General features: G+C 43.4%; 1 protein-coding gene across 1 annotated transcript in view; it reads right to left on the reverse strand.

The window, feature by feature from the left end:
* The window catches only part of LOC116316658 (protein MTSS 1), a 103,200-nt gene that overhangs the window by 36,344 nt on the left and 43,114 nt on the right, over positions 1-23,742 (reverse strand). The window contains exon 3 of the mRNA XM_039605585.1: positions 22,847-22,920. Coding sequence (XP_039461519.1) covers positions 22,847-22,920 — 74 coding nt within the window. The remainder of the gene's footprint in view (positions 1-22,846; positions 22,921-23,742) is intronic.

A 23,742-nucleotide genomic window follows, 5' to 3' on the forward strand; every position in this document is an offset into this window, starting at 1 on the left:
GCTGCACATTTAAAGCACAGCAGCATTCGGTCTGGTTACAACTCCCATGAGTTGGTGAACTATTGCACAACCAATACAGCCAATTTATCTGCCTCTGAGGAGCTCCCTCAATGAGGTGAATATTTGGGAGATATTTATGGACGAGATGAACAGTTTAGTTATTCCTCCTCTGGCAGCTGCAAAAACAGAATGAATGAAACAACAACTCAGAGGACAGAGGGACAAACCAACCTCACAGCCATTAGGCCTCACACACACACACACACACACACACACACACACTGACCAAACACACACACGTGAGACGGGTGGAAACCTGCTTCGATCTACAGAGAAACAGGAATGCAGAAACCAGATCCCGCTGATATCAGACGCTCTTTAATCCCAACGTTTTAAAACAGCGTCCAACGCTATCATCCCCAGCTTTGAAAAATTTCAGCCAACACACACACACACACACACACACACACACACACACACACACACACACACACACACACACACACACACACACACACACACACACACACACATACACACGCACACGCTTTGAACTGAGACTAAAACAAAGCAAAGTGAGCGTTTGATTTGTTTGACCCGAGCTGCTGCCAGCCCCTCGAGTGAAACCACAGCTCCTATTTCACCACTAATCTGTAGTCTGAAAGAGTTGGCAGGCTCACCGTGTACACCCGCTGCCCTCTGTGTGAGAGTGCGTGCTTGCGTGTGTGTGTGTGTGTGTGTGTGTGTGTGTGTGTGTGTGTGCGTGCGTGTGAGAGAGAGTGTGTGTTTGACAGAGAGGGAGCGGTGTCTGAATGCTAAAAGCTTGTGTCACTTCAGAGTTCGACCTCTCCGGTAAAGACGGCGTTGCCTTTTCAGTTGCTGCAACAGCTTCTGTGCAATTTCACTGATTTGCAGCCCGAGTAAGAGAACACAGCCTGTGAAGCAATTACTGCAACATAAAAACACATCTGTGGTCAAAAGTCACATGGAGATCATTTTTTCTTTTCCACTGCAGGTGTCGCAGTCACTATTAAAAGTGTTTGATGGTTTGAAATCTGCATCCAGTGATGGATGGAGTTAATGACGAGGTTGCAAACACTGCCATCATCATTACTTTGTTCTATTATATTATTTGCAGTTTAGTTTAAGCTGCACTTTGACCACTAAGAACATGGTTGGAGTTGATGTGCAGAGCTTTAAGGTCAGCGGTTCAGGGTGGGTGCAGTGTTCCTTCACCTTTCCAGGCCATAAATGAATATTTGTTTTTATTACTTATCTAAAATGCAATATCTTGGATGCATATTCTGCATTTTATAGTTCCTATTGTTTGCATTTCATGACTTAATTCTCTCTGCAAGACAAACGCAGGGTATGGAAATGGACTGCCAGTGGTTTTCTAGTCTTATCGCTCACTCGCTCACTTTACACTCAGACTGAATGTAAAAACAGAAAGCCATCATGTTGTCATCCCCCTGTTTGGGACTCCACATTTTGAAGCCTCAAGTTTGGTATTTTGGGATCGCTAGGTTCATTTTTGGTTGCCAGATGTGACCACATTTGGACAAGAAGTAGGACTGCTAAGTTATCAGCTATTTCAACAAATTTGAATAGTGAGCTGCATCCATAAGCTTCAACACACAACAGTTTGTACGACACAGTAAGCCATTAAAGACTCTCCAGAATGCACCAACACCACAAACATGTTGCAGAGGTCTAGTTCAGTGGCTTGGATTAACAGAGGTGAGGGCTAGCACTAAACTATCGGTTGATTATCAGTCTGCACACATACCAATAATCTGAAATCTTAACAGTACTGAAAAAGGTGAAGAAAGCTCGGTCTGTCTACAGATGGTGTGGAGGGAAAGCCTTTCACAGAGACCAACTGTTAGCTGTAAACATGTTATTTACACAGCTGAAGCTGAGCTTTTAAAAAACAAAAAACAAACAAAACCAACATGGGACTGTGAGAGTACTGACTCGCTTTTGGAGCCAGCCTCAATCAAGGACGTGCAGACTTGGTGGAAACCTAGTGGTGAAGGTCAGAACTGCAGGTTACAGCTGAGAGCCTAATACTATCTTTTTAATGGAAGAAAGGGCTACAAATTCCTCTTCCAGCACAGAGTCATTAAAACCAAAAAGTGTGAATATTGTTTATTATTCAGACATGAAACTTTATTGCTCAATCACGGGCGAAATTTTAATATGAGCTGACACATTTGCTTCAAATCTATGAAATTGTTAGTTCTTTCTCTTCTTCTTTAAATCATACAATAATTCATGCAAAAGAAAATGTGCCGGCGTCTTAACGGGTCTGACTGTAATTATCAGCAGCAGCAGAGTCGCAGCAGTGAAACTGGGATGTGTTGACAGTAAACAGCAGTTACTAGAGTGCAGACAGAAAAGCTTTCAGCGAGGAAAGAAAAAGGAAGAGATTCAAACAGGCAGAGATAATAACAGTGTGCTGAGAGAGTGTGTCTTTGTAGCTCCACCTTATCTCCGTATACACAAAGCACTTAACACTAATTACACACGCAGACAGTCTGAGGCAGTCCGGCTAGCGCTGCTCGTCTGCTGTTTAACAAACTGTAATCTTTCCAAAAGACTCAGACTGATGGAGAACCACTGCTGTACACACCAGTATGACCAGAACTTACTAAAAGGGCCCTATGCTTATTTCCACCTCCATATGTTTTTATCCTTGGACTCTGCTGGAGCAGCTTTGTATGCTTCCCAGTTCAAAATAACCTTTATTCATCTCACTCTGGGATTCGGTGCAGCCCCTCGGAGCATCCTGTCCGTCCTGAAAACAATGTTTTTGCTCCGTTCCCTTTATGCTGGCTTTTTGTTTTCTGATTGGCTGCCCCTCTTAACCAGAATGTGGGCGGGGCTTCTGATACAGATCCAAAGAAAAGGGAAAACAGAGGAAAGAATTGCAAACTGAGTGAAACTGAGCTTTCAGCCCACAGGGATCACTCGTACAAACACTGACCTCACTATTTAAAACTCTGGCCATGTTTAATAAGATCATCGACCACTGGAACAGGATAAATATGACAGCGAATAAGAAAAAACCACAACAAGCATAAAAGCTCCACTTTAAAGAAGGCCTAGTGTGTGACTGTTGTGTCAGTAACAAACTGTGTGGGGGGTCTATGACAACAGCCGTAATTTTGCCAGTTCACAACACACAACACACACACACACACACACACACACACACACACACACACACCTGTGTGTATGAACACACTGACTGTTTTAACTACCCAGAGCCTGTTTGGGCAGCTCTCTCTCGCCTCTGATTGGCTGGTGTCTGTTAAGCCAGACACACTTTGATCCTCCCATTGCTCCCTGGAGATGATACACACACACACACACACACACACACACACACACACACACACACACACACACAGCCAGCATGTACTGTGACTTACCAGTGGGCACATGAGGTTACCTTTGTGTAAGCCTTCTCACCGCTCCCCCACAGCCATCTATACAAACTACCTGGCAGTCAGGTGTGGGCGGGGTGAAGCCGGGTGTTTTCTGTTGATAAAACTCTAGTTTTACAAAACCTAAAGCCAGTGTCTCTTTCTTCAAAGAAACATTCAACATCTATGACGAGCAGCAACACGATAATGAGTTTACTGTAAATCACAATGATGGGGGCGAAGAGTGTGTCATACCCTCAGTAACACAACTGTGCTCCAAGACAGGCTGCAACAGCGTATCAGCGCTCATTTCATAGTTATATATGATTTAAATAACCAGTTATTAGTTACTAGACATATTATACTTAAATATGTAATTTGCTGTCATATATCTATTGTTACCTGCTGTTATAATGATCTGTTTGCGAGGGGCAGCCAATCATAAGAAAGCTACAGAGAGAGGAGACAAAACAGATATAGAGATAGAGGATTACTTGGCTGCACCAAGGACCAGTATAATATGAATAAGTCCAAGAATAAAAACGTGGAGCTGGAAATGAGCAGAGCAGGTCTCCCGTTTAGAGTGACAGCTGAAGAGTGTCCATGGGTAAATGCAAAGGAATAACATGACAAATTCAGTGAAGGAGGATGAAGTGAAGCCGCCTGAGACTGACAGGCTGTACACAGAGTTCATCTCTGCAGTGTGATAGTGTAGCTGTGAATTATTTAACAGCCGCTCAACCTTTACAAATGGCTCCGACCTCCTGCTGGTAACCTCCACCGGCACAACTGCCGCTCTCAGGAGGGATGAACACTCCAGCGGATGGGTCTTTGCTTTCCAGCGATCGGACCGGGTCAACATTTTCTTCCCTTCTTGTTTTCGTTTGTGAAATGTGACTCTTTTCCTTCACTTTAAACTTTTTTTAATTCTTCCAAAGTCATGCAGAAATAAAAAAAATAAGGTAATGCACGATGTGCTTAATGCAATACATAATATTATTATTATTATATTATAGAAGCCAGAAAAGAGTGCTTACTTATTCTTTTTGATGCCATATCAGATGGGGGTGGAGAGCAGGGCGGGTGTGTGGTGGTGGTGGGGGTATTCATGACTAATTAGAAGCAGTTTGTTTAGGAGATGAAAAGAACACAGAGCCTCACCTGCTGGGTGCCCCTGCTTAATAATTCAAACGCACCCTCTGCATGACTCACACAGACATACAGCAGGTATATTCGTGTCTGCCTGTACAGACAGAAACAGACATGCATGATTACCAATAACATCAAAATATCCATTTTTTTTAACCTGGTGACTCAAATTTATTCATTTTCAGCTTCAAGGTCAGCATACTGTACACGCTTAAAAGTTTTGTTTTCAAGCCTTAAGGTGACATGCACAGTTTCACTCACTTTCTCGATTTTTGAGCCAAAAGTGACCGTATTAGGACGAGAGGGTGGAGTCATCAACCAGCTTTGTTAGCAAGCAAACTATGAGTGCTATTAGTGCTAATTAACATATCAATAAAATGCCAAGAGAACCTAAATCCTAAAAAACTGAAGCACTAGACTTCTTGTTCAAAGAGGCCACACCCAAGACTATCTTTAGGCTTCTTCCCACCTTAAACAGGTGAGTCAAAAAAAAAAATTCTGTTCAGTTGTTAAGAAAGGAACTATTCAAAGAACAAAACCATTTTTTGTAGCAGTCTAGTTTCTGCAAATTTTTGCATTGGATATTTTAACACAGGAGTCAGTGGGGAGCGACTCACTTTGAGAGACAGCCTCAAGAGGCCATTAGAGGAACTGCAGTTTTTGGGCTTGTTTTCAACCCTTGCTTTCATTGTTTGCTAGCATTGCACTGTGGACAAAATCAGCTTTTTTAAAACAGCACAGTTTCAGATCTTGTATTTAACTCTGTAAAAATCTGATGACTCTGTGTTTTCAAATGGTTTATTAGTATTTAACAGTCTTGTCAACATGCACAAAACAAGCATTTCAATAACCTGTGTATTATCCAAAAACAGTGCTTTAGTTAAACATACATTAAGGGTACGCACACATCTGCAGTGGAATGATTCATATATATACACATATATACAGTGGCTTGCAAAAGTATTCGGTGCTGTATGTATATACACATATATACATACATACATACATACATACATACATACATACATATATATATGTATGTATATATATGTATATATGTATGTACCTGCAGAGGGTCAGGCAAGTCCTGAGAAGTCAGCTGAACGGTAAGAACAAAATCCGGGCCATCAACACCTACGCCCTGCCCGTGATCAGGTACCCTGCTGGGGTAATAAGCTGGCCAAAGGAGGAGATAGAAGCCACTGACATAAAGACAAGAAAGCTCCTGACCATGCATGGAGGGTTTCAGCCCAAGTCCAGCACCCTGAGGCTGTACGCTAAGCGGAAGGAAGGAGGCCGGGGACTGGTGAGTGTCAGCACCACAGTCCAGGATGAGACAAGAAACATCCACAAATACATCACGAAGAGGGCCCCAACTGACCGCATGCTCAGTGAATACCTCAGGCAGCAGAAACCCAAGAAAGAGGAGGAAGGCGAGGAACCATCATGGAAGGACAGGCCCCTGCATGGTATGTACCACCGGCAGATAGAGGAGGTGGTTGATATCCAGAAATCCTACCAGTGGCTGGACAAAGCTGTACTGAAAGACAGCACAGAAGCACTAATCATGGCAGCACAAGAACAAGCTCTGAGCACAAGATCCATAGAGGCTGGGGTCTATCACACCAGGCAAGACCCCAGGTGCAGGCTGTGTAAAGATGCCCCTGAGACAATCCAGCACATAACAGCAGGGTGCAAGATGCTAGCAGGCAGGGAGGAATGCTACTACGCAAGTAACCCTGGCGGAAGGGGTTACATGAATAGGATGAGGGACCTATGGATTCTTCGATACCCAACATCCACAATGACGGCGAAACAACTAGTAGCTCAGTGTTCCAACATTCGAAAGAAGGGACTGCTATCACAGCTAGAGATTGACGAGTACAACATAAATGCTACGGCAAGGAGGAGTCAGGGCGCCAGGTCAGGGGAGATATCATCACCCCACCCGAGATTGGGTACATAGCCCCAAGTGCGATAAGAGAAGGATCGTTGAGTGCCAGAGGAACTGACCTGAAGGATAGGATCATGGCCAAGCTTGAAACCTGGATCCCCGTGGCGGTTACCAAGATTACGTGAAGTACCCTCAGAAGGTCTGCTAGATGATGTTAACGCAGCACTATGGATGATACCTACAACCACGATTACCGACACTAACAAGCTGATCTACACTACGGCAGCAGTGATCAGTGAGATGCTTGGCTACAAGTTGAACAGCCACAAGGGGCAGTACCCTCCATGGAGAAGGAGGCTAGAGGGCAAGATCAAAGTAGCACGGAGGGAGGTTAGCCAACTAACGGAGTTGCAGAAAGGTGCGACAAAGAAGGTGCATAAGAAATACAGCAAGCTGTCCATACCTGAGGCCTTGGAAACTGCCAAGCAAAGACTCACAGCCTTGGCCACCCGCTTGAGGAGGTACACCAGAGAGAGAGAGGCAGGAGAATAAACCAGCTGTTCTTCACAGAACCAGCAAAGGTGTACTCTCAGTGGCAAGGGAACAATAAGAGAACAGCACCACCAAGGCTGGAGACGGAGCAATACTGGAAGAGCATATGGGAGAAGGACGCAACCCATAACGGCAATGCTCAGTGGCTAGTGGATCTGAGGGCAGACCATAGCGACCTCCCTGAACAGGGTCCAGTAACCATCACAGTGGCAGATATCCAAGAAAGGGTCTCCAGTATGAAGAGTTGGACAGCACCAGGGCCCGACATGGTTCACGCCTACTGGCTGAAGAAGCTGACTGCACTCCACGGCGTCTGGCAGCACAAATGAACCAACTGCTAGTTAACGAGAGACACCGAATGGCTAACCAAAGGTCGGACGGTCCTGATCCCCAAGGACCCCAAGAAGGGACCGGTCCCATCCAACTACCGACCAATAACCTGCCTCAGTACTACATGGAAGCTCCTGTCAGGCATCATATCGGCTAAGATGAACAGGCACATGGGTCAATACATGAGCGGGGGCACAGAAAGGGATTGGCAAGAATACCAGAGGCGCAAAACACCAGCTACTGGTAGACAGAACGGTCAGCCGAGACTGCAAGACCAGACTGACCAACCTGTGCACTGCCTGGATTGATTACAAGAAGGCCTATGACTCAATGCCCCACAGCTGGATACTGGAATGCCTAGAATTGTACAAGATCAACAGGACCCTAAGAGCCTTCATCAGGAACTCAATGGGGATGTGGCGTACAACACTAGAGGCCAACTCCAAGCCCATAGCACAAGTCACCATCAAGTGCGGGATCTACCAAGGAGATGCTCTGTCCCCACTGCTGTTCTGCATAGGCCTGAACCCCTCAGTGAGATCATTAACAAGACTGGCTACGGATACCGACTACGAAACGGAGCGGTTGTCAGCCACCTCCTGTACATGGATGACATCAAGCTGTATGCCAAGAGTGAGCGAGACATCGATTCACTGATACACACTACCAGGCTATACAGCAATGACATTGGAATGTCGTTCGGACTGGAGAAGTGTAGTCGGATGGTAACAAAAAGAGGGAAGGTAGTCAGAACTGAGGGGATTGAACTACCAGAAGGCAACATTGCAGACATAGAGGACAGTTACAAGTACCTGGGGATCCCGCAAGTGAATGGGAACCATGAAGAGGGCGCTAGGAAAGCTGCAACCACCAAGTACCTGCAGAGGGTCAGGCAAGTCCTGAGGAGTCAGCTGAATGGTAAGAACAAGATCCGGGCCATCAACACCTCGCCCTGCCCGTGATCAGGTACCCTGCTGGGGTAATAGGCTGGCCAAAGGAGGAGATAGAAGCCACTGACATAAAGACAAGAAAGCTCCTTACCATGCATGGAGGGTTTCACCCCAAGTCTAGCACCCTGAGGTTGTACGCTAAGCGGAAGGAAGGGGGCCGGGGACTGGTGAGTGTCAGCACCACAGTCCAGGATGAGACAAGAAACATCCACGAATACATCACGAAGATGGCCCCAACTGACAGCGTGCTCAGTGAATACCTCAGGCAGCAGAAACCCAAGAAAGAGGAGGAAGGCGAGGAACCATCATGGAAGGACAGGCCCCTGCACGGTATGTACCACCGGCAGATAGAGGAGGTGGCTGATATCCAGAAATCCTACCAGTGGCTGGACAAAGCTGGACTGAAAGACAGCACAGAGGCACTAATCATGGCAGCACAAGAACAAGCTCTGAGTACAAGATCCATAGAGGCTGGGGTCTATCACACCAGGCAAGACCCCAGGTGCAGGCTGTGTAAAGATGCCCCAGAGACAATCCAGCACATAACAGCAGGGTGCAAGATGCTAGCAGGCAAGGCATACATGGAGCGCCATAACCAAGTGGCCGGCATAGTGTACAGGAACATCTGTGCCGAGTATAACCTGGAAGTCCCGAGGTCAAAATGGGAGATGCCCCCAAGGGTGGTGGAGAATGAATGACCGAGCTAAGATCCTCGGGACTTCCAGATACAGACGGACAAAATGGTGGTGGCTAACCAACCGGACATAGTGGTGGTAGACAAACAGAAGAAGACGGCTGTAGTGATCGATGTAGCGGTTCCGAATGACAGCAATATCAGGAAGAAGGAACACGAGAAGCTGGAGAAATACCAAGGGCTCAGAGAAGAGCTCGAGAGGATGTGGAGGGTGAAGGTGACGGTGGTCCCCGTGGTAATCGGAGCACTAGGTGCGGTGACTCCCAAGCTAGGCGAGTGGCTCCAGCAGATCCCGGGAACAACATCGGAGATCTCTGTCCAGAAGAGCGCAGTCCTGGGAACAGCTAAGATACTGCGCAGGACCCTCAAGCTCCCAGGCCTCTGGTAGAGGACCCGAGCTTGAAGAATAAACTGCCCGCAGGGGCGTGCTGGGTGTTTTTTTTTTTTATATATATATATATATATTAATAATAATAATGTGCACAAATTATTAAAAAAAACAAAAAAAACCAAGCACATTTGGACTCCTACTCCCCAGTAAAAGTCTTTTATGGATGCCAGATTATTTTGGGCACAGAAATCCAAACACACTTCCTTTTCAGCTTTTCCACTTTCACTACAAAAACCTGTAATTACATTCATTAGTGGGAAGAAATGAGATGCACCCTGTGCCAGTGTGCAGAGTGTTGGCCCAGTTCAAGCAGCACTCCAAACGAGATGCACGGTTTTCACCGGGCACCGATGAAAAATGGCTTCTCCATCTGTGCACGAGCAGCTTATCTTCCCTAAAATGGGCTAACTAGAAGGCGCTGTTATCAAACGCTTGTTCCAGCTGCTAAACATCTCCACTCATTTATATCACCAGGACGTACAGGTAACACATCCCTGCACGGGTCTGTTTGCGGTCTCTCTGTGCATGTGCTTCTTATAGAGGTTCACATTCTGCGTGATGTCAAAGCAGGCAGCTGCTGCTGTTGCCGTGGTGATGCCATACCATAATGAAGCCCTTTAAGACCACACGCTGCTGCTCCTGCTGCTGGCAGTCACTGCAGCTCTGCTCTCACATTAAAGCAGGAACACCTGGGGCCTCGCTTTGTGATCAGATTTCTAATTCAGTCATTATTGCAATTGAAGCACAAATTTAACCCATTTAGTCGACTTTTATCCCCAAAACCAGATTCCTACCATCTCAAAAAGATCTCATTTGAGTCTTTTAATACTGAAAAGAATGCACGAATATCCAAGTGGGCATCTTGTGTAATGCTTTGGTACACGAGCCTCATTTCCAGTGCTCATTATTACTGGTTTTAATAAACCACCATTAAACTAGAGTCCAAATGGATGGCTTTTATTTTGCCAGATAAAAGCCATCCGTGCTTTCAGAGTTTTAGCTCAGCACAAGAATATCTACTTGCTCAGAGTTGCAAAGTCTTTCCGTAAAGCTGTGTTATTAGGAACAGAAAACAGAACTACTAAAGGAGAATTGTTCCACTTTTTGACTGCTTGACTTTGACTAAAACAAGTCGAGGCTAAGTGTCAACCTCCAGGGCTGAAAAATGAAGCCGATTCATGCGAAAAACGGAGGTTCCTCCAGTAGAGATGATTTAATGATGGATAAGTAAGAACAAAGAACTCGGGCATTTGAAGCAAACGTAGGAGCTCATATAAAAGTTCCTCTTCCTCCATCTGCCTTGCTTTCTTCTGACCACTACTCGTGCTACGGCTTTAATCTGGGTCTGAATTTTCTCCCGGACCCAGGACACACCGACTACTTTTCAAATATTTATCTATTGTTATTACACGCTGCATCGTCTTACAGCGTGACTATTATGTAATTTCTTCTTTGTCTTCTTTTTTACTGACAGTTGGCAACCCATTTAATTAGAGCAGGTAGTTGTACTGCCCTCTAGTGTAAGAGAAGGTAATTGCTCTGCTCGTTACTTGCTTAGAGTACTAATCAGGTGGAACCAGATAATCTTCCACGACACACCTGATCATTTCTCACGGCACACTGATGTGCTGCGGCACAGTGGTTGGGAAACGCTGCTCTAACGGATACTTGAAGCTCGCTCCAATAGTGAGTCGATCACCAAAGGTTCCCATGTTTAAATCCCCTACAGCCGAAATTCAACAGGTTTATAACCGGGTACAAAAAGAGTTTTGGTCTTTACAGTTAATTTCCTCGTTTGTGACAGCTGTACTGCGGATTCTTTTTAATTTAACTTACATTTTTCAAAGATTTAAATTTTGCTTCACGTCTAATAATGAAAGTCACTGAACTGGGCTAAATGCTGTGATTGTTCTGCTGGAGCCATCTGAAAGTCTGTGCTGTCTCCTTAATATGGTCACTTCTGGTAATTAAAAGTCAACCTAAAGTGAAGGCTTGAAAATGCACATCAAACAAACAGTCAATAATTGAGACTAAGCCCTCGTTCCGTCTGTCGGTCTTGTTGCGTTACGACTTTGGCCCCGTACTCTGGCTTCACTGGGGCGATCGTGGCTCAAGAGTTGGGAGTTCGCCTTGTAATTGGAAGGTTGCTGGTTCGAGCCCCGGCTTGGACAGTCTCAGTTGTTGTGTCCTTGGGCAAGACACTTCACCCGTTGCCTACTGGTGGTGGTCAGAGGGCCCGGTGGCAGCCTTGCCTCTGTCAGTGCGCCCCAGGGTGGCTGTGGCTACACCCTGGCTGTAGCTTGCCATCACCAATGTGTGGTTGGGTGGATGATTGAATGTGTAAAGTGCTTTGGGGTCCTTAGGGACTAGAAAGCGCTATACAAATACAGGCCATTTACCATTTTTTGGATTGAATCTCGTTGCAACTGTTCACTCCAGGACTAAAAATAACAGGATAGGGTCTTGACTACTGTGACATGACTGGACTGGGATGATTTACAAAGTGGCTTTGGCCGGAACGTTTCCGAGACTCTCTCTAGTCATTTATCTACTCCCTTTAGCAGTGTTTGAAACACCACATGGTATTTATAATTCCCCAAACCTCTCTCCAATGACCCTCCGTCTCTTCTTTTGTCAACAGCTGACAAGTTTGGGCATTTCAGACAAGAAGATGATGTCAGCTTAGAGTTCCAGCTACTTTTCCAGTTGACTGGGAGGATTACCACTTAAGAGCCCAACCTGTCCAGATTTCTGTTCCCTTTTCTGAGAAAAAGCATTTGCTGGTTCATTCTTACGGACTTGCACCATCGAAGCTTCTGTGGTTATCACATTACATGTTATATTGTGATCCAGAGGGAAGAAAAAGGCAGTTAAAAAGACAAGAAGTAGCACAAAGTTCAGAGATTTCATTTTGTTCCCTTTAAATATCCCCACAGTCAGCAGGCAGGCTTATAGCAAGAGCACAAACAAAAACCCCCCAAAAACAGTATTAGCCTTATAAGCAGCAACATGTCACAGCCTACACTGAACGTTTGACCTCTGCGGTGCAGAAACCTCAGAGCACAGGATATACAACACTGCTGTAACTTGGCTGCTGGGATGGTGAGTTTGGAGCAGGAACAGAGGAACAGGCAGTTTGGTTTTACAGTAACGCGAACACTCCAGCTCAGTTCAACCTGCTGACATCATCCCGCTCGGTATAATATTTCTTGTCTGTTTATGAAACATGATCCTGATACTTTTACTGTTTTCCAGAGAACATTTCTGGAGTCTTTGTTCTCACTGTAAAGGATACTTTGGTGCTTTTAGTAGTAGTGCAAGTCAGCAGTGGAATAAATCACTCCACTCACACGTGAGCGTCCCGTCACGTGGAAAAGTTTGAGTTTGTGATGGTGCTTTAATCCAACTTAAGATGAAATATCAGTGCTAAAAATACAAACCTACTGTAAACACTTCTGTCTGGGAATGTTTCAAGAAATTTTTCAAAATGTGGCCAAAATTAATTAAAAACAGAAAGATTGAAAAGAAAGTTTCCCAGAAAATAATGATTAAAAGAATCAATCCTGAGTCCCACAGTGTCAGTGTGCAGAGAGAAAGCTGCCTTTACCCATAATAGTTATGTGAGAGGAAGTGATGCAGAGAATTCATGCTGTGGGTTTAGTGAGTTCATGTAATGCAAGTTAAAGATCTGACTGATAAATACTCTGTCATATTTATCTTTCTACCATACAGTGGCCCCATTGATGTGTATGTATTTGTTTGCATTGCAGTGTGACTGTAGCACAGATTCACTCAAAGTACTCACAGTAGTCTGCAGAGACACACGTGAAAGAGCGATAACACAACAAATAAAACATGAGCTCGGTGAAAGCGCGACTCTGATGCATGAATTCATTTTTAATTTTACAGACATTTGGGTGTCTTGAAGTATTAATTATTGATCACAGAGGGATTCATGTTCTTTGATTAGTTTCATAAAAAATTTAAACACAGCGATCTCTAATTTTAACCATTTTGATTCCTTTTTCTTTAATGAACGGTGCAGCTCTGATTTCCTACAAGATCCTGATGTATTGGCATTAATTTGTCGGCCATTTTGCATGGGTAACAATCCTGGCATGCCAAGTGAGTGAAAAACCTGAGATGAGATAAAGTTTGGCAACTATGAGCAAACAACACTGTAAAAAAAATCCGTAAAAATACAGTACAATCTACTGTATAAACGTGAAGGAATTTTCCGTATTAGTCATTTACAGGTATTTTTCTGTATTTCTCAACTACTGCAATGCATTGTGGGAAAAAGGACCCAAAAAAGGAGGGAAAAGTCAGAGCAAGAGCAGCCATTAGACTTCTTTCAGGCTTCATCTGGATTTTGGACTCTGGAGTTGGAGAAACTGCCTTCAAATTTCTGTGGTAAGTATTAAAACTCATGTTTTCTTTTATTAAAATAATTTTTTTCAAAAGACTCCGCATTTTTATTTAGAAAGAATTGTTAATTTATTTGTTAACTGGTTTTGGCTGTCTCCAGACAAGTCAGGAATATTTTGCGGACTCATTTTTTAAATAATCGTTATTTAGGTTTAACATGACTTAAGCTTTTCATTTTAGTTAATGTTAAAAATAATTTTTACTGTGATACCACTAGTTTTGCCCTTCAGTGGCTGAACCAGTTTTCATAAATATTATAGTTAGCTGTCTGTGTCTCTCTGGGTATTACACAGCTGTGACTACTAACTAGCTAATTAGTGAAAGTCAGCGATGTAGCTAACTGGGAAAAGTGGGAACTTCATGGTATGTATAGAGAGGAAGAAATTATTTTAGGACTCTAATAAGTACTATATCAATACCTGTGTTTTACAGTTGGCTCTACTGTACACTTTAAAGGGTTTCAGGCAAAGTTACACTAACCCTAGTTTAATAAAGTTCTATCCATCTATCACCTTTTAACGGCAATTATTCACATGGACACTAACATTCACGGATTTCTTAATCTCAGTTGAGTTTTCCTGTAAATGTGGAAAAAAACGCTGACCAAGGACTTTAATTTTATTTTTTATTTTCTGGCTAGTAGTCCGAGTTCTGGACCTCTATGTGACCTTGAAGAAAACCCTAAAAATACTGGCATGTGGACACTGCAGATATGACATCATTCACCTGCGCCTGAGATGATATCATTAAAAAATGAGCTGCCAAAGAAGGCCATCTGCTGAGGACTCAACCCCACCAACACACACACACACACACACACACACACACACACACACACACACACACACTGCAGATACTGACTGCAGCAGCGTCCACAGGGGTTCACTTCATTACATTCTCTCTAAAGCACAACGTTTTCAACTTGCACAGACAAGTGCTGAACAATTACACACGCAGTCCAACAGGTAAGATCATTTTCCTTTTATCTGCTTAAATCTATGACAGAAATCATGTTTGTACAATAAAACAGATTAAAAACATGAAGAATCACGAGACCACGGGCCAGAAGTTCACTGTTTTTCAAGCATACAATCACCAATACAACTGCATCACATTCAGATTTAACTCCATATGTGACAGTTTCTCTAAAGCATCCTTTGGCAGCAGCTGCTGAAGCTCGTGGTTATGGTGGTGACATTCAAGGAAACTAATTTATGGAAATAATGTGATTTGTGAAGAACAAAAGGTCAAACCCTGAACCTGCAGAATAATGTCATTATGCAGGTGCCTCCGGTGCTGCTGGAACATGTTACATTACTATGGTTGCCCAATAATATTGCTCAGTTTTATAGATGACGTATAATAATAGCTTACTGAATAGTTCCCAGCATCAGCACTTGGATTTGATACAGGTTTAGTTGTTCACGTCCTACCATCATAAACGTCATGCGACTGGTTATGATTTGCTTTTACATTCATGTTTGTTTGATTTGGTAAAACTGCCAGAACTTCACTGTAAAATATATGGTGACAATTTAAACCCAGTTATTCAGTAAAAAATGACAATAATTCACTTTAACAATAGCAAAAATAGCACCTGCACTATACATTTGTTTACAGTAAACAATGTTAAAAAGAAAATACAGAGATTACAGTCCTGCTTAGTGAAAAACACATTCAACAATGCAATATATTACAGCATATTCATGCAAAATTAAACTTTATGGTAAAATTATCTGTAAAAAATATTGTACAGCACATTCCAAACTGAAGTTTTTACAATCAGCAACTTCTTCTGGCACATTACAGGAAACGCCAACAAGTTTAAACATTTTTTCTGTTCATCATAATTTTTCCCAGCTGTATCGCACCAGACTACCTGAACCCAAACGAAACAACAAGCCCGGGTTAGAAGTGTCCACATAATTCTGCAACCTTAGAACTGAGACTGTTTTTCAAAGTTTATGCTCCTTAGTTCAAACAGAGGGAACAGTAACATCTCGAGGCGGCTTGGTAAATAAAACTGCACTGCTGTTCCGAGTTAGTAAATGCTAAACTAAATTTTACTGTACTCTAACTTACAGTATGCAGTGAAGCATGGTTGTGATCTAAACCTGCATTTTTCCTGGCTCACCCTGGGCCTTCACACCCACACAAGCACAAAGCAAAGTTTACAGTTGACACACTTACTTAACAGAGATCTATGCATTTTCTGACGTACATGTTTGAGTAACTGAAAGCCTGCTTGGAAAAAAATCAAATATATTTCGTTTTATTAGAATCTGGAGACTTTCTTTTGAGAGAGGCCAAAACCTCTTTGGGGGTTGCCAACATTTTTTTTTTAATATGGGGGAAAACCCTGTAATCAAAAGTTTCAGACAACATTTAGGGGAAGGCCCTTCATTATTTTACAAATGTGTTAAAGTCACAAAGAAACGCTCTTACCAGTTTCTGCAGGACTATTTTTATTTTACCCAGAAAGTGAAACACTTGAAACTACAAATCTTGTCTTTGAGGGTTCCCAGCATGTTTTTGCAGAGCTCCCCGTTTGAACCCTGAGGTACCACAGCACTGATAACCACCGAAACACTGTGCTGCCCTCCAGTTGTTTGCCCAGTCCGAACTTCAACCACATCTAACACCAGCAGGATGACCCGAAAACACTTTGTGAGCTAGACCTCATCCCTGAACATCAACTCAGGACCTCACTGATGCTCCTGTGGCTGCACGTCTCCAGGTACAACATCTGGAGGAGTGACAGCTGTTGCAGCAGCTGATCTGGAGTGAGATCAGAGGTAGTTCAAAGAAGCTGCGTTGACTGATTTGCTCTCATGTTGTTGTAATCGTAAAGCCAGACGATGCTGGGATTTGTATCCTTTGGAAACTCAACATTGGGAATTTTTACCCTTCGGCTTAACCAAAACCAGCTAAGCACACTGGGAATGTTCTAACCCAAAACAACATCTGGCCTTTACTGCCTTTGGTGGCTCATAAGCTCCTGTAGTTTTTATAGCCGACAATTAGGTTGCCGACTGGATACGGATGCTCTGACAGCGCGTCAGGAACGGATTTAATGCAGTCAGCAGACAATCGGTCTGTGAGCAGACTGAGACAGTTAAAAACAAAAATCACACTGAAATCTGGAAGCAGTCCCAAGCTTTGCTGATATTGTTTTTCACATAACTGAGTAACTTTTCTAAGCAGGGAGGATTTCCATAGGATACATGTTCTTATGTTAAACCTGAAGTCTTTTTAACGGCCAGCATCTTTCCATTTCTCCTCATCTCTGGATTTTCCTTCAATTCTTTGTCTATTCTGTCTTTAATTTCATCTCCTCTCCTTTCTTCTTCCTCTCATCACAGTCCTTCCTGCCCTCTTCTCCTCCTCTGTCCGATCCAGTTACCAGGTGTTTACATACTGACACGGCCCTGGAAAAAAGAAAAAGTGACACAGCTAACCGACCCTTTCAGGACATCATCGTCCCTGGCAGCAGGTTGTTATGGCAACCACACCAACACACTATGAAGTAGGCAGATGGAGGTAGACACCAGCTGCACCTCATCTCCACAGCGGTGTTAGTGTTAGAAACAATAAAGGAAACAGTTAAAATAAAGTATTATTATCACAACACAGCAAAGGTCTGTTTGTTTTTACTGTAACAGCTTTTATCTTAATGCTCCTCATGTCAAAAAAAAGAACTCCTTATTTTCACATGTGGTATACATGGTATTTGAGAAAAAGGCTGAAGGTCAATGTGCGCCCAATTTTTTGAAATGAATAAAATAATAATAATAATAATAATAATAATAATAATAAAAAACGATAATGACTCAATATTGCTTTAGTTAGCGACTGATCTGTTGGAAAAACACCATCAAACCACATAAAGGGAACAAAACAGCCAAAAGTTCACACTTCATTATGGTTTTTTAATAATGGAAACATTAAAGAATATAATGACTCAGCTTACACAGCACAAATGTTGCTCGTGTAGGACAAAACAAACAAACTGCAGAGACACAGTTAGTTTGTGTCCCCACAGACTGCAGAAACACCTGTCAATCAAATCACAGGTGTACATAAAAGATGGAGATTCTGGACAGTGCATTAAACCTGCAGTCTTTTTAATGGCCAGCAGGGGGCCATTAATGCAGTTTTAATCAAAAGTTCGACTGTAGCCTACAGATGTCTATGGGAAAATGACACTTTAGTTCATTTGATTTGCGAGTAAAGTAAATGTTTTCCTGGTGAGTTTATGTCTCAGTCACTCGTGTCGAGTCTTCGTTACCACAGCACAAAGCTCATTTTCTACAATACAATCCCATTTTGCCATCAGTAGAAGAAGCAAAGCTTCAGGGTGAGAATTTGACTTCTTATTAAAACAAAAATTAGCACAGCAGCAGACAAAAACTGAGCCCAGGTCTTTGAACCTGTGTGTACACAGCCTCTGCACACTCTGTCATTTCCATGATTCCCATTCAGTCTGTGCAACGAGCCGTGCAATGATTACAGATAGCAGAGAACCTGTCTAGATTTCCCTCCAGGGTGTAAAAAGGATAAAGGAAAACCTCCTTCATGCCCACAGTTGGCTCACTAAGAGGAAAGAGTGGAGCAGTTCCATTTCTGCTGAGGGACTAATCAACTGATCTACAACAACACATCCAAATAAATGTAAATACATGGGAATACATGAAAATCCAAATGATAGCAGAGCCGACTTCTGATAAGACGACTGAAGGATAGAAGAGATAAGAAGAGATAAGAAGAGAGAGACGGGGACAGTTAGGCTGAGCAGCAGAAGCAGCATCTCTGAATTCTGCAGTGATTTCTATCTTGTTGCCATGAGCAATAGCAGCAGCAGCCGGCTGGACACGACAGCCAACGGCCTCCCGCTCCTCTCCACCCCTCCACCTTTTTCATCCTCCCTCTCTCTCCCAATCACCATCTGCCCTCTAGCTCCTTCTCTCCCACTTTCCTCTACTCCCCATCATCAGAGTATTTGAACTTGTTGTAATTTTCCCCAAATTACAATTCGTACTCGCCTTGTTTGAACACAGCTTCCATCTATTCCTCTAATTTCACCCCTCTTTTACCCATGTCTCTCCATTAATCTAGAAATGCAGGGAATAAGGATGAAGTGGGTCAAACTGGGAATATCGATAAGAGTTCATTTCAGTAAATCACAGCTATCAGAGCAGGATCACTGCAGGTTCGATTAGAGATTAAAAACAACATGAAAGCTGTTCTTCCTACCTCTTTATAATGCTCCTCATCACACAACATCACTCCATTTAGTAAGATTTAAGATGATAACAATAAACTAATGCATTGGTTCTGTTAGGTCTTAATGATTATTAGACTTATAAGTTTGGCATTAGTTCAACAATTTCCTTTTTTTCATGCTCATTTCAGTTTTGGACATGTTAAAGAGGTTTTGAGAAACCCTGTGTATCCCATGCTAAATGCATTTCTGTCTTTATTAGTGAGTCACATGACTAACTTCAAACTTACCTTACAGCTCACAGAAACATTACCTCAACCCTAAAGACCAGTCTTAACCTCTATAGAGCCATTGTGTGGGTGTGGGGGAAAATAGAACAACCCCAAAATGTGCTAAGCTAGTTATAACAACAAATGCTTTTGTTTCATTCAATTCATGTTTGGAGATATATTTTAAAAACAAAAATAACTTCATGTGATGTGTTTGATGCTACAGCCACGTTAAGGGAAAGCAGCGACCAGGCACTGCATGCAATGTTACACTCTGACTGATGTGGCACTGCATTAGCTGTGATAATTATCATCTATCAGAGAGAGACTATGTTAATATACAGTATATGCAATATAGAATATATATGGTACTATAAAAGCAGCTGTTTGGGAGGCTCAGTGGATGCTGAAGTCTGAGATTGTGGGGCGTGGCTCTACAAACCTCTAACTGCCCCAACAGGTACTGGAAATAACCAATAATTCAACACGTAGCTCCAGGTGTACACACACACACACACACACACACACACACACACAGTGACCCAGAGTGCCTGAATCATCAAGACAGTGACTGATTGTTTCCTCTGCTACTGTTGTCATTATGACAGCGAGTCGCCTCAACAGGAAGCTGGCCGACATCCAGCGCTGAGGACACATACGTAAATACACACACACACACACACACACACACACGCACACACACACACACACACACACACACACACACACACACACACACACACACACACACACACACAGAGTACTGTGCAAAAGTTTTGACCCAACCTTTATTTCTTTATACTTTGCTAAGAAAATGAGAAGTGGATCATTGAAAAGTGCAAACATGAAGGCAAAAACTGAGTTTGTAGAATTCTAATAACCTTACGTACGGTACTTCAGCATTCATAATTTCATCCTCTTTTACAAAATCTCCCACAGCACTAGATTAAACGCAGCCCCATCAGGACACAGCCTCCACCACACTGTACAGACGGCTGTAGACCATCACAGTCACGCCTCTCTCCTGACCTAAAGTAGTCTGGCTCACTGGAAGCAAAATATAAAGAAATCGGTGGAGTCGAGACTTTTGAACAGAGATGGAACTCCTCAGAACAACAACAAGAAAGAGTCGTGCTGAACAAGAAAACTAGAAAGCATGGTATACACACACAATCTCACAAACATGCCCATAAAGGCTGCCTCCTCCACTTAATCAATCCAGGAAGCAACCTCCATTGATGCTACAGTCCAGTGATCGTGAAGACAGCAGCCTCTGATCATTTGTCAATAGCAGAAAAGTAAAAATCAATAGAAAGCGCGCAACCAGCTTCAAAAACAGCAGCACAGAATTCTGAGACCTCCTGCGGTTTGTTGACTGAGGAAGAATAAATCTAAAGCTTCAGGATGCTTTTATTTCTCCGGCTCTTTTCCCAGGTTTGCAGTCAGACTTGTTGCCGTTTAAGCTGCTGAGGACTTTACATTTGGGTGACACCTCAGAGACTCCAGCATCAGAACGATGAGATTAAATCAGTAAAACAAGAACAAGAAACTTTTCCACCAACCCTGAAAAACTAAAGTGTTGATGTCCAAAAGTTGAATCTGTTCATCTGGACGTAGCGTTTTGTGGGAGAAACGTTTCGTCACTCATCCAAGTGACTTCTTCAGTCTCAGCTGACTGCAGGTTTCCCCAAACCTTATAAATAGTACATTTGCATAATGACTGAAACCAGCCCACTGAAGGAACAATGGGCTGTGAGGTCAGTTCCTTAATCATAATTATGCAAATTCCCATGACCATTGATCAACAATCACTGACCAAAACCCACTGATCAAAGAACACTGATCAATGGCCATGAGTACCATTCACAGAGAGTTGGGGAATGGCTGCAATCACAGCAGTGTAAGATGGTGACAGATGTACCCTTAGGCCCCCTCCTCGATTCAGAGATGGTCTTTCCCTTTTCACGTAAATGGCCTCCTTGACTCCGCACTCAAACCAGCGTTCTTCCCTGTCCAGGATGTGTACATCCTCATCATTGAAAGAGTGTCCACTGGCCTGTAGGTGTAATAAACTGCAGAGTCCTGGCCTGACGAGGTAGCTCTTCTGTGTTGTGCCATCCGCTTCGCTAGAGGTTGTTTGGTTTCCCCGATGTATAAATCCTGCCAATCCTCCTGGCACTTAACAGCGTACACTATGTTACTCTGTTTGTGTCGGGGGACCCGATCCTTGGGGTGGACCAGTTTTTGGCGCAGCGTATTTTGGGGTTTAAAAGCCACAGAGACCCGGTGTTTAGAAAAAATGCGTCTCAACTGCTCCGATACTCCTGACACATATGGGATCACTACAGGTTTTCGCCTGGGCAGCGGTTGTCCTTCTCTCCTGGATCAGCTGGAGCTTTCTTTAGGTGCCTTCCCAGCTTTGACAAAAGTCCAGCTGGGATTACCACATTTACTCACATTTACTACGTCCAGATGAACAGATTTAACTTTTGGAGATTTACTTTCCTGGATGATTGAGAATGCATCAAGACGTAAAGTGTTGATGAACTTAATCACCAATCAGACTTTAACGAACGTCTCCAGGAGTCCTCATACAGACACTTTGCTCGCCCACTGGAGCGGTTGTGTGTTAGCTGTATGCTACCTGAGAGCAGCAATGAAGGCTGTGTGCGTGGGAGTGTTTCCACTTTCAGCTCAGCTCTTTCTGTGATTCCTCTCCATCTTCTCTCCCTTTTTTCCTCTCCTCTCTCTACAAGCATAAAGATTCATAAAGCCCCGGGAAATGTTTCGCTTCCTCTCTTTCGCTCTTCTCTAAAGCACTTTGGTGGTCTCGCAGCGGCCCACTCGTCTGGCGTGCTTCCAGCCTGTGAACCTGGATGCTTGCTCTCGGCTCCTCTTTTAGTTGTTGCTGGACAAAAACTTTTGGATAAGCAGTTTTTAGCTTTTATGCTCTGAGCTGCTGAAAAAAAAGTCTTTAACTATGTTTAAAGAAAACCTACAACCTTTCAGGGCCCTGTCCTGGTCCCCAGCTCCCCGCCTTCCATCCAGTAGTATTTGATTTATTTAAGAACATTACAGCTCTTCTTTATATTCCAAGTGTTGCTGAGGCTTTAACATCATTAGACTTTTGCTCCTCTGTGTGGACTTTGTGCCGGACACCTCTGCGTCTAAAATATTAACCCCGCTAAGCACGATGCATTTCATATATAACAACAATATGTTGACTGAATAACCAGGCTTCTTATGTTTGGTTCTTATTGGCTGACAAGATTTTTTTGTCCTCTTGGAAATTTCATTTGTGCTCTTGTGGCAACCGTCAGGTAAATACAACCGAGAAGGAATCACAGCAACAGACATTACACACACTAACAACAGAGTGCTCCATAACAACAGCAGCAACAACAATAAGAATCAAAGCTCGTGCAGCAGTACAAGACACACACACACACACACACACACACACACACACACACACACACACACACACACACACACACACACACACACACACACACACACACCTCGTCTCCATCTTACCTCGGCTGTTAGTTGCCAGGTCGGCCACCTTCTGAAAGGCATCCAGGAAGGCTGCTACAGCGACAACCGTCGTCCTGGAAGACACCAAACAGGAAGTAGACACAGAAAAAGCCGTTATTCATTCTTTCTTTCTTGCTGGCTTTTTAATTTTCCATTGGAGAAAAATGATGTTAAACACATTGGTTTGTTCTTTATGTTTTAAATGCATGTTTATCTTGTCATCACTCAGCTGATCTGTAGCAACAAAGCTCCTCGTCTTTCTAAATTGAAATCAGCCGCAGCTCTTTGAATTCAAGTAATCAGTCTTAAAATGCGACATACGCTCTGACTCATCATCAGCAGGGAGAGAAACTATTTCAAATGTGCCAATTCATAATTCTGGACCTTTGAAACACTGAGAGAATCCCCCCACAGAATAGATGCAGGGTGAGGAAGAGGAGGAAGGATCGAGTCATTAGTAATCAGCTTTGACCTCTGATGACCTCTGTCCCAGGACAGAATCTCTGGAGGCTCGCTGCTGATCCATCTCGCTGATAATGACTTTATGGTGGCATCATTAATCTCTGCCAGCCACAGAAGGTTAATTGAGTTGTTCGTGTGTATATACACAGTGTATGTGAAGGCAGCCATAGCTGGTTGGTTAATGGCTGAAAAGTGTGAGTGAGTAAACATGTGCGTGTGGAGGCTTTGTCCAGGTTTAAGTGTATGGTTTTGGTGGTCTGTGTGTACATGTTTCTATTGATGGTGGCAACATTCAGCTGTGTGTGTGTGTGTGTGTGTGTGTGTGTGTGTGTGTGCGTTTGTTTTTCTATCCTCCTGGGGTCCATGACCTGAGATATCAGTCACGCCGTGGGGACCAATTTTTCCCGTGGGGACCGAGCCCTGGTCCCCACGGG

Source organism: Oreochromis aureus, linkage group 22, assembly GCF_013358895.1.
Source record: "Oreochromis aureus strain Israel breed Guangdong linkage group 22, ZZ_aureus, whole genome shotgun sequence".
In the NCBI taxonomy this organism is placed as follows: Eukaryota; Metazoa; Chordata; class Actinopteri; order Cichliformes; family Cichlidae; genus Oreochromis; species Oreochromis aureus.